Source organism: Chroicocephalus ridibundus, chromosome 7 (assembly GCF_963924245.1).
Source record: "Chroicocephalus ridibundus chromosome 7, bChrRid1.1, whole genome shotgun sequence".
In the NCBI taxonomy this organism is placed as follows: domain Eukaryota; kingdom Metazoa; phylum Chordata; class Aves; order Charadriiformes; family Laridae; genus Chroicocephalus; species Chroicocephalus ridibundus.
In genome coordinates this window covers 32,792,009-32,804,194 of record NC_086290.1, presented here as the reverse complement: position 1 = coordinate 32,804,194, position 12,186 = coordinate 32,792,009, and the positions used below count along the sequence as shown (strand labels likewise).

The following is a 12,186-nucleotide window of genomic DNA, read 5'->3' as shown; positions in this document are numbered from 1 at the left end:
TTTTTCATTTTGAAACTTACTGTGTATGTCACTACATCAGCAAGACCATTGTGAAGAGGTGTAGAAATGGTTGGGAAGATAGAGTCTATCCTGATTCAGTGTGATTTTAAAAAGAATTACATATAGAATATTTTTATACATTGTTCCTTGTATTTTTTTACCCAGTTTGTGATTAATTGGGGGTTTTTTCTAATTGATTTTTTTAAGTGAAATGTTCACTCTTTATCAACATTGCCAGCTGTGTCATTAGAAATCCAAAAGAGGTATCTATTACAGCTTGAGTTCCCTGTGCTGGCGCTGCAGCAGCAGAACATGGTGGTTTTTTAAATGGTCGTTTCTCTCTATTGCCTGTGCTTTGAAAGCTAGGAGCAGAACCACATGCTTCATTTTCTCAGAAAAAAATAATAGTATTTTTGGAGACAGTACTAATTGTATTTTTCAGTGAAGGTCCTGTTGTTCCACACAGCCTCAGGTGTTACCAGCTAGACAGCTACGGTGTTCTGAATAAAAGCATGTATAATTCATACTTATACTTCATTAAAAGTGTAAGGCGTAGGGCTTTACGCCTTAGTTTCTTCCATTCCTCTTAGTATGGATATCTTTCAAAGTAACAAATGATAAAGGAAATGACCTGAAGATGCGTAGAAGTTATTTTAAGTAACTCTGAAATCATATTGTTGCTGCTGCCCTTCTTTCCTTGTTTTCTCCATCCTTCCTGGTTTTGTTACTCAAATTGGTGTTCTATACACAGAGAAAATTTACCTTGTTGTTCTCTAGGATGCAGTTCTTTTAATTGTTCTGCAAAATGGTTGCTTACTTTAGGTACTGCATAGGTAATGTTACATTGCCTGTTGAATCTTCACTAAATGTGCTTCTTTTACTAGATCAGTTGATATATTAGAAGTTCTTGCCAGGACAAAGATGTGAAAACAGCTCATGATATTTGAGATAAAAATTAACCTGTAGCTGTCACAGGGATTAAGATTATTTTGCTGAGGATAAGGTAATTTGAACTTCTTTTTATAGCTTCAAAGTTGCTTTTTCTCATGTTTATTCAATCTAATTTTTGTTTTTGTATTTTACTTTACCACTAATAAAGATTTTGATTGTTTTAAAATTTGTAGGAAAATTAATTCTAGATATTTAGATTAAACAGGAAGAGTGAAATATTTATGATTCTGTAAATCCTTGTTTGCACAAGTAGCCCTTACAAATGCTTATAATATCTGGAAGTTACTGCCTATTATTTTGTGAGTGCATATTTATGCAAAATTCTCATTGAGCTCATGATCACTCCATTGCTGGATTTTACCACAATTTAAAATTACCTTTTGAGATTTTATTGTTGGAACATAATGACAGTTCGCATTGGTTATGTTGCCATTTTGCTCTGGAGGAACATATATACCCTTTGAGAAAGTGTGAGGTATGTCGTAGTGTTTGACTATACCTTAAAAAGCTCCAGTAAATACACTGTTAAGAACAACTGACTTGTCCCTTTTGGGGGCACCGCAGAGCGTTGCTCGGCGTCCCCCTGCGCTGCCGCCCCGTCGGCCCCGCGGCCCCGCCCCCGCCTGCCATGGGCTCTCCAGTTCCAGCTGCTGTAGCTGGCCGTGATTTCCTGCGGCTGTTCGTTCTGGAGCTGGGGTACAATGTCGCTGCAAGGGGCGGCGGGGCCTGAGGAGCTGGTTTTCTATGTGAATGGGAGGAAGGTAAGTGTTGCCCGGAAAGAATGTGGAGAAAGGGGGGCTGCTGTTGCAGAAGTAACCCCAAAGGGTATGGGCATAGATTTGGTTTCCTCAGAATTCTGCCTCATGCCTGCAGAAGTATTCCTTCCCATGTCCTCCTTGCTGGGTAAGAAGAGAATCAGCCTCCAACTACTACTTTAGTTATCTAACACTCTTCTGCGTGCAGCAAGTGCTGTTAGAAGCAGAGAAGCAGCAGAGGAGGACTAACATGATTACAACATCCCATTTTAGCTAGCTCTGCTGTGTTTGGGGGAAAAACGCATCAAAGTGAAATGGACTTTCAGCTGGGTATCAAATTTGTCTGGTGAGCAAACTAGTTTTTTGGGGGGTTCTTTGGTGAGCAAACAACAAACAAAAATCTGTACGTGCCTGGCTTCTCGTCTTTGATGGTATCAAAGAAGAGGCATCAGATGGTATCAGATTTTCAGAGGCACAACAGTAAGTCGGCAAGACTCAGGTGCCAAAACGGACTACTGGCCGACATAAAGATAATATTGCAGGAACAAGATTAAACTGGTTGCTGATTCAATGCAACTGGAAGGAACTGGTTTATTCTAAGCAATGGAATAAGGAATACTGTAATCGATGAAGCATGTAGGCATTTCTGTTGCTCTGTTGTTAGTCTATTATGGCAAGTTAAAGTTTGTATAAATAAAGCTAGAAGAAAAGTGGTTCCTGCGGATAGCCATACAGGCTTCCTCTCGTCTTCATCCCAGTAGGTTAAAGTGCCAGGGAGACTCTAAAATCTGCAGATCATTATTTCTTTATGTTATGCTGCCTCTGTTGTAGCAAAGTTCTGTTGCGTTTTTATTTCTAGTGTGGCTGAAGTTAAATTGCCTCAGTATGACCTTTCACTGAGCAGCAGTTATTTTTAGTAGTTGCAAGGTGCCCTGGCAGTTCTGTCTGGGAAACATATCTGTCTGAGAAGGAGTTTCCAGAAGGAGCCCAAACTCTGTTGTGGTCTTTGACAATTAGTCTAGTTCTATGAGAGAGAACCAGATCAGGATTCTCTTCTAGCTTTGTGGGAATGTAGTCTGTGCCCTGAGTTTTGAAAAGCCTTGGTTTCTTGTTTAAACCTTGTTTTTCTCATTTCTTGCTGCAGATAATAGAGAAAAATGCTGATCCTGAACAAATGCTGTTGCCTTATCTGCGAAAGAGACGTATCCTTTTCTTGTCTGTTCCCTTAAGTCACTCATTTGAAAGTCTTAGTTGAGCAAAAGCCTCATAAATAATAATTCAAAGGTGATTTACCAGCTCGAGGAAGTTGTGACTCCTTTAAGATAAAATAACCGTCTTAAATGATGTGTCTTTCTTTGGCCAAATACTCTTCAGCAAGCTGCTGTATTTTTAGCCTAATTTCCTAAACAAACAAAGTAATGCCATCAGGCATGATGTTTACGTGTGTATCTGTGTTCCTCCCCTCTACCCCCATAAAGAAACATCAGAACGTTTTGGCCAGTGTACATAAAGCTTAACAGAATAGGAGTCTCCAAGTTTTGTAGAAGTCTCTCTCCCAGGAAAGGGGAGATCTTGTGATGAGATCCTGAGTCTGCTAGAATTTTGAGGTAATCTGTTTTTTCTTATGATAAAGACTCTGAACAGATTTCTAAACTCAAAACAACAGGTTTAATAGTAAGTAAATATGAACAAGTATGTTTTTAAAACAGAAAAAAAAATATTATACTAGACAAGACATAAGTTGGGAGAGCTAGAACTCTCACCCTGCCAGTTTTGTCTTTGCAGTCAAGTTTCTTTCCTCCTGTCACGGTTTCAGTTCACAGCTTTCTGGGTTGCAACAAATTGTGCAGTACTTTCTCTGATTTTTCCCTCTCTTGCTCTTCACCATTTCAGAGGCCTGACTGTATGTCTGCTCTCAACTGTTCTCAGGAGTTTTCTGCTGCGCCACAGGCTTATTCCCAGTGTTCATGAAGCTCTTGCATAATACTCTGAACACACGTGTTAGGGACTCACAGCCAGGAGCAGGAAGCAAATGTGGGGAAGAACAGAGTCTCTCCTTTTTGCAGCTTCCTAGACTGCCTCATGAAACATACCCTCACAGGGCAAGTGATGTACTGTATACTATGAATTCACAAAAGAGAGAGTTTTTATATTTGTCTCAAAAGAAAAACTTAAGTCAAAACATGTTTGCTATTGGTCAGTCATAAGGACGAGTCTGGAGCAGAATAGGTTGCTGTAGTTTTGGTGCTTATGAAGTTATTCAGTAATTTAAACAACTTCAGTCTCCATCAGACTATAAAAAGTAGAATCATAGAATCATTTAGGTTAGAAAAGACCTTTAGGCTCATCGAGTCTAATCATTAACCTAATCCTACCAAGTCCACCACAAAACCCATGTCCCTAACTGCCACGACTACACATCTTTTCAATACATCCAGGGATGGTGACTTGCCCACTTCCCTGGGCAGCCTGTTCCAGTGCTTGATAACCCTTTGCATGAAGAAATTTTTCCTAATATCCAATATAAACCTCCACTGGCACAACTTCAGGCCATTTCCTGTTGTCCTATCACTTGTTACCTGGGAGAAGAGACCAACACCCACCAAGTAGCTCAGTACCAGCCCTACCACAAGAGTATCTTAAAATGTATTTGCTTTATCTGACAGGGTAGGATGCCTGTGAAAGGGCCCAGTAAAGCACTTTGTAGTGGAAAAAAAGGTAGAGCTTAGTTAGGTAAGACTTTAAATCATCTCAAAGCTTTACTGCAAGTGAAGAGTGCTAAACCTCACGTTGACAAACATTTTTTTCTTTTGATGATGTGGTGTGAAAAGAAAGTGGCCTGTTTCCTCTCCATCATTCCTGGCTCCTATTGACAGTTCTCTTCCTGCACCTTGTGCCAGCTGTGGAGTTCCGCAGGACTTTCTGTGTAATAATTCTACTTATTGGGCCAGCAGAAAACTAACTAGGAAGTACAGAGGCTTTCAGCTAGGTTAGGGACTCAGTCACTAATTAGTCAGCTCATGGAAGTGACTGGTGAGAAAAAGTGCAAGATGTCTTGTGCTTTGGAGCAGGTAATGTTGGGAAGAGGAAGGGCAGAAGAGGACAAAGAAATGGGGACTAAGGCATCTTCCTTTTGGTAGCTGTAGAACATTAAATTATCTGTTTGGCTGTTCAGATTCACCACTGTTCCGGATTCATGGAAATGAACAATTCTCTCATAAGTGTGATCTTTCAGATGAGATGCAAGGTTAATATCCTGACTATAAATGGGCCTTCTGGGAAAAATGGGGATATTGGTTTTAGTGTTCCACTGGAACTTCAGATATATAGCTATTTTGCCCATTACATGCTTTTTCCTTTCATATTTTCACTTGGAAAGCTATTTTTCACTTCCTCTTTCTGTCCCAACTTACTCCTCTTCCAAAAGAAGTCAGGGTCAAGTTTTCTGTTTTCTTGGGGACAGGATTTTGGTGATGTCATTCCTTAGCTTCAATCTTATTTTCACTGAAAATGTTAATCCAACATAGAATGGAGTCTGATATCATACCAAACCAATTCTAAGTTCCTTAGCTGGTCAGGAAAAAAGGTGGCCTCAAGCTTTTCAGCAGAATAAAGGCCAAAATGAAACCTGATATTTTTTTTCCCTAATGACAGCATTTTCAGTCCGTCTTACAGGAACTAAGTATGGCTGTGGAGGAGGTGGCTGTGGTGCCTGCACAGTGATGATATCAACTTATGAGCCAGCTTCGAAGAAGATAAGGTATCCTTAACAGAAAAATTTGAAAACAGCACAGAATTTTATGACCATAGATATGAAACTGTAAAAACAAAGTTGTAAAACCTGTACTTAATTGTAAAAGAATCAAAAGGAAGGATCACTTTAATCCAAAAGACAGCACTGTAAAAAATACTGTTCATTCAGCTATGTTGTGAATTTGTTCAAATGCTTAATTTGCTCATACATACTGACAGCTCCTGCAAGGAGTTTTCTCTTTAGGAGGCATACATTTAACACCCTTTGTATTGACCACTGGAATGTGGCTCCTACCTTCAGCTCTGTCATGTGACTGATGGGAAGATAGGGCAGGCAGAAGTTTGAGTCTTACCAGCCCTTTAATACTGAACTCTCTCCCTACACCCCGCCCACAAAAAGAAGGACTTTGAAACTCAAAACCAGAGTTTCATTAAGCTAAAAACTGGAATAAATTACTTTTAAATTGAGAAAACTCCAGTCAAATTGTTAAATGGTAACATGTCATTGTCAATTGAATGTTTTTTAGGTGGGGAAAAAGTAAAAATGTTCCAGTTGTTCCTTTTTGTCAATTGCATTAATTGGAATGCAATGCAAATGAAAATCTTTAAAGTTATTGTAAGAGTTGAAATTAAAACAGTCAGAATGACAGTTGAAAAGAAACATCTCAACTGTAGTAAAACAAAACATTTTATTGGTAATGATGAAAAGCTTTGAAGAATTTTAATTTTGGTATGTTCTTCCTACTTAGTATTCTATTTATTTTACATCAGGATTTCCTTTAGGTCAGAAAATTGATTACAAATTTTCAGCAGTATTTCTTTACTTCTTCCAAATGACTACACCAACCCTCCCTTCCCCATCTTCCTCCTTCAGAACACACTTGACAGGTTGCTTGTGGGTAAGAGAGACAAGAGGCCAATTAGAAAAGACTGAAGTACTAGGGAAGATATAAATTCTACAGAGCAGTCCTCATAGACAGTTTTTATACTGGGGAAAAGAGGCACAGCTAGTAAGTGATCTCTTCTGTAAAGCTTATTCTCTTCTCATTCCAAATGATGATAATGACTGTATAAACTATGTCTTGATTGACTGCCAAATAATATTCATGCATCTCTATTATAATAAAATATTATTCATGTTCTTTATTCTCCTTTATGTTCCAAAGACATTTTTCAGCAAATGCTTGTTTGCTTCCCATTTGCTCCTTATATGGTGCGGCAGTTACCACAGTGGAAGGTGTTGGAAGTACAAAAACCAGGGTTCATCCAGTTCAGGTGAGAGTACAGTATTGCTGTTTAAGAGGATTACTGATTTCTTCCTTTGTATGGGAAGCACTTGAGTGCTTGAGTGGCAGTGCTTTTTGGGCATGGGAATTTCACGTGATGATTATTCTCCCTGCTAAATGATAACAGAAGACTGCACAAGCTTGTGACGGTTGGTTGATCAAGGCTGTTGAGATATGGCTCATGGTGGATCTTGCTTTAGTACTGACAGCTTGATCAAATAATTGATATATAAGAATTGTTGGAGTGGATCAGGCTTGCATTCTATTTGGGCACATCTTGGACAGTGCCCCTTTAGCTGATGTTTTAGTATGAATGCAAAATAGACAGAAGTCCACTGAAGATTAATTAGCTTCCTCGGTAAGGTGCACCAGGGCATCACATCCAAAATAATTATTCTTACTTAACATTGCTTAAATTGTTTTACTTAAAAAGTCTGATTTACTATGAAAGTCTCGCATTTAAGGAGAGCTCCTTAGAATGATTGTGTACACTGGAAGGAGTGCTATTTATGGTATTTCATTTCAGGAAAGGCTTGCCAAGTGCCATGGCTCCCAGTGTGGTTTCTGCTCCCCTGGAATGGTGATGTCCATATACACTTTGCTAAGAAACCACCCAGAACCAACTTCAGAGCAGATGATTGCAGCTCTGGCTGGTAAATATTGCCACTTTTTAATGTGTAGGTATGTCCTTGAACTATTTTCTTCAGTTACTTCGTGTATGTGAGTGCGTGTCTCTGTGAGTACACATGCATGCATGTACATATGCAGTCTATACAAATTGTGCTTCCCAGCACAGTTCCTACTGGATACAGACCTTGTATTCCCTGTCATTCTTTTCTCCTGGAAAATGAAGTATGGAGCTGTGGATTGTTTCAGGGACAGGTGTTCAAAACATCCCCATAAGTGTCTTTTGAAGTGCTTTAAATCAAATGTGCAAAAATGATGGCACATTGGAGAAGTAGCTGCATCTGAAGGTCTCTGAGATCCCCTTACATCTAGAGTTGAGAATGTCATAAGCCTCACAGGAGAGCCCCTTTGTGGTAGGAATAAAAGCAGTCAAATAAGGTACAGATGCAGACCATCTTCACTAAAGGAAAGTGAGCATTTATTGCAGCCTTCTTTCATCTGTTGTGCTCTAGATTCACGGTGGGGCAAAAGGCATTTCCTGTTACTATGAGGTGAACTTAGATGGCGGTGTAATGCTAACCTCCTTCGCTATTAGAAATAAGTCAGGGGGAAGGAGAAAAACATTTTGAGTGGGTGAAGAATATTGTAAAATCTTTTATTTCCCTGCATACTAAGCTGTAGTCAGCATTCCCTCTAGTGCAGCTCTCAAGTATTTCATAGTCCTCTTGAAACAATAGCCTTTTTCCTCAGGAACTGCAGGGTCCTAAATCTTGTGACACTGATCTTTTTTGTCTTTCAGAGAGCTAACACTTCTTAAGCTTCAAAAACGCTAATCTTGTATAAAGGCATGACATTTTAAAAACACATGCTTTAGAACAAAGATTTTTCTTACTGATTTCCCTTTTTCAGGGAACTTGTGCCGCTGTACTGGATATAGGCCGATCCTAGATGCCTGTAAAACCTTTTGTAAGGTAAGAAATAGTGATGATAGGAATACTAGATTTTTCCCATTAAGGTATATATGTGTAGTAACCATCAAGATTTTCATTAACATCATCTATTTCCTCTGTTATTTTTGAATATCACTTCTTTAATCCTTCCTATTTAGCTTATTATTAAACTTCCTGTGGAAATTTTTTGAAATATAAAGAGACATTCTTATGGGCTTATGCAGGCTATAAATCATTGACATTCTGGGCAGTATTTCACTAACGGAATATTCCTACTTTAGGAATCTGTTTGTTGTCAAGGGAAAGAAAATGGAAAGTGTTGCTTGGATCAGGAAGATAATTTGTTTGACAAAGAAAATAAGGTAGGGGTTTAAGTATTTTACCTGTCCCATTTAGATATAAAACTTATAGAAAGAATATTGCATGGCTTTTTTTCTTGTAATTAAAGTAAATGCAGTATACTCTGCTATTTTTATCCTCCACCTTATTCACCTTACATAATATTATTTGTAAAATAAGATAATTTATTATTGCTCACAAAAAATTTGGAGATATTTCTAAAAATTAAGGATTCTATGTGTATATTTGTATGAGGAGACAATGACGTGTCAGGTAGTTGGTATAAGGTAGTTTGGACCTCCAGAGCTGAAATTTGAGCAGTTCTTCGAGTTCAGGAATATTAATAGTCTCAGCTCTGCTCATACAGTGTTCATCATATTGTGTAAGAAATGAAGGCTTATGTGGAACTGTCTTACATCAATGATCAGTGATCATCTGAATGTAACTACCAATCTCTTAGGAATCTTACTGCTGACTTGAGTCTGAAGAACTGATACATTCTTAAAAATCAGAGTTGTGATTGTGATTTTATATGAAACCTCTTATCCATACAAACACTTGATGTTGTTTTCAATTTTCTTTCAATAATATCTAATCTACTTCATTGCTTTTTGAGTACCGTAGGTTGGCATGAAACCAGCTACTTTCTTATAGTAGGACTAAAGGAGGCCTGTAGTTAGTCTTTCAGTTGCTTGCCTCCACACTCTCATTTGTGTCATTTGTGAACTCCAAGAACTCTGTTATGAACACTTCTCACCTCAGCAGCTCCAAATAATGCATGGTAATTTAGCAACAAATCCAAATGATAATGGAATTACTAATTTTCTACTGACTTCAGTGGGACCCTCATAGTTTGTTCTTGGTTTTGCCTTTTTTTTTTTTAATGGAATTAATGATGAGAGAAAATTCTTGGTCTTTGCTTGTTTTCTTTGTTTTTAAGATTTCCACCAGACTATTTTCAACAGATGAATTCCAGCCCCTAGATCCCACCCAGGAGCTTATATTTCCTCCAGAATTAATGGTAATTTTTGCTGCTTATAGAATATTTTTCAGCTCTGTCTTTTTCTTAGTAGTCAATAGTTCAGAACTCATTCTGAAGTCCTGCTTAGCAGTAATTCATCAGAAGAAATGTTGTAACATTTTAATATAAATCCAGAATTATGTTCCTTTTTTTTTTCCCAGTGAACTTATTGAATATTCACATACAAAAATTAATCGTATTGTGAAAATGAAGTTGCAGTTAGGTATTAGGTGAGAAGACAAGTAACCTAAACTGTGTTATCAGTGCAGCACCTGAAGATCTAAATGCTTCTCAGAAACTGAACGGCAAACACTTTTTAACATTGGCAAAACAATGCATTTTCCCCATTTAGTGGCTTAATAGTTTTGTTGGTCTTTTCTGTCAAAATGTTGGCCTCAGATAGCCACCCAGACCAGGGAGTGTTTAGCCCCGGTGACTGAAGTATGACAAAGATATAAGAGATGAAATAAGGGCACTGGAACAGAAAGTGTCAGACATTCTTAATTATTGACAGCAGTATTTGCCCTAGAAAAACTGAAAGTTGTTTGCTTTACATTATTATCAATCTATGGATTCAAAGCTAAATTCTCTGTAACTAGATGGCTGCTTATTGAGAAAGGTTGATAACTGTGGGACAGGAATTATTCACCGTGTGTTTGTACCACCATTAGTTCACAAGCAATTTCCAAGTGATCCGTGAACAGTGCTTGAACAGCCAGAGGCATCTACATGCATGCTTAATCTATAAAGAGATGCTGCTGCCAGTATCATTGGTGACCTCCAAGCAAGCTAAGCATGCAAACACCTCCATAAGTATTTTTTATCACTTTTCTAATAATTTCAGCATTTGCAGGATCTATTCCTATATTTTTTCTTGGGGGCTATTTATTATCAATTTCTTTTTATTAGCCCATTGGAATTAATTGAAGATGTTTCACCAATGCAGTCTAGAAATTCAGCACTGTGCAAAGAGCCAGCATAACAGTCCCATTTCTGTCCAATTTTGAAGGATTAAGTAGAACTGCCATTGTTTAAGAACTTATTTTGACTTTGTCTAATGTCTATTAATATTTAAATCTGCCATATTTACCCATCAGAGAATGGCTGAAAATCAACCAAAGAGAACTCTGTTTTTTCATGGGGACCGAATGACATGGATTTCTCCTGTAAGCTTAGATGAATTATTGGATCTGAAAGCTGCCCACCCCAAAGCACCTCTTGTGGTTGGGAACACCAGTGTGGGTATGTATACAATCAGAAAGGCTCCTGTTGCCATAGTTCCAGTGTGCATGGGAGGAGTGGGGCTATGTTTATTATTCTTTGCATTTTTATCCTTAAGCTTACTCTCCACTATATTGGAGTTGTCATTATGGAAAATGTCTTTTGTCTAAGTCTATTCCTATCTGGTAGGACCTGAGATGAAATTCAGAGGCATATTCCATCCAATTGTTATTGCTCCTGGCAGGATCCTGGACCTGAATGTGGTGACACGCACGGATGATGGTCAGTAGACTTTATTTGTTCAGACAGGGAATTCCTCTGCAGTAAGGGATGCTGCTCTGTGCTGTAGAGCTAAAGGTGTGAAGTGCTGTGCAACTCATTCCTAAGCATGCTTGATTCTTTCCCAGGTCAAGGTGGCTGTGGCCACCATCCTAGTGCACGACACAGAGTTTTGTCTTTATGACACGGTGCAGTACTGACCAGAAATGTTATCTGGGGCCCCTATTAGTCATAACAGGGCGAGGGTAATTATTCTGGTAATACTGGTTCTGGTGCTAAGTCATGCGGTATTTGCTTTGTCATCTCTGCACCACGCTATGCTGTGTAGCAGAGAGAGACCCATACAGAACCACAGAGGGAGTTAGCAGCGTTGCGTGCTTGTCTACCTTAGAAAAAAGTCTACGATTAAACTGACCTAGCTAATGTGCATTAACTAATCTTATCCTCAATCATAACAGCATTAATTATTGTAGATTAAAAATTTGGTACCTCAATTTATATATTTAAGATAAGCATGGATTTTTATTAGTTAAAGTTAGACTAGGTTTCAGTTCTTAAATAAATTATATTGAAATTAGAAATAACAACTAGAAATAGATTCAAACCTACTAAAATAGACTAAATTAATTAAATAGAAATTACATTGTGCAAGTTTACTGCTGAAGTTTTAAGGAAAATCAAACCCTATATCTGACGAAAGTTACTTGCTATATGCCTGAAGCCACTTTTTGTAAGTAAACTGTATTTGACAGTTCTGTCATTGCATTTAGAATATCTTTTTCATTTCAGATGAGTCATCCAGTTGTAGTCAATGACTGGTTTGTTCTCAGCTGAAAAGTGGTTGGGAATTGGAAGGAAGCAGAGAGAATGTTTACTGCTTCTTTTAATCTATAAATAAAATCTAGTTATGAGAAGGTGAGACTTACTACTTCTAAAAAGAGATACGCAGTTTAGTTTGCCAGCCAGAAATATTATTTACTCTCGTTAATCAAACCTAAGTGCAA

The 12,186-nt window shown here is 38.1% G+C and overlaps 1 protein-coding gene across 4 annotated transcripts in view; it reads left to right on the top strand.

The window, feature by feature from the left end:
• The first annotated feature begins 1,581 nt into the window (after nt 1–1,581).
• Nucleotides 1,582–12,186, top strand: part of LOC134518223 (aldehyde oxidase-like) — a 51,926-nt gene continuing 41,321 nt past the window's right edge. For 3 of the 4 annotated variants that reach the window (XM_063340683.1, XM_063340684.1, XM_063340686.1), the window contains exons 1-10: nt 1,582–1,712; nt 2,851–2,908; nt 5,370–5,466; nt 6,626–6,734; nt 7,272–7,398; nt 8,282–8,343; nt 8,604–8,684; nt 9,602–9,682; nt 10,780–10,924; nt 11,093–11,185. In XM_063340683.1, the coding sequence (XP_063196753.1) occupies nt 1,653–1,712; nt 2,851–2,908; nt 5,370–5,466; nt 6,626–6,734; nt 7,272–7,398; nt 8,282–8,343; nt 8,604–8,684; nt 9,602–9,682; nt 10,780–10,924; nt 11,093–11,185 (913 nt within the window). In that variant the 5' untranslated portion in view covers nt 1,582–1,652. Of the gene's footprint in view, nt 1,713–2,850; nt 2,909–5,369; nt 5,467–6,625; nt 6,735–7,271; nt 7,399–8,281; nt 8,344–8,603; nt 8,685–9,601; nt 9,683–10,779; nt 10,925–11,092; nt 11,186–12,186 lie in introns of those variants that run through there. The other variant, XM_063340685.1, reaches the window with a different exon arrangement.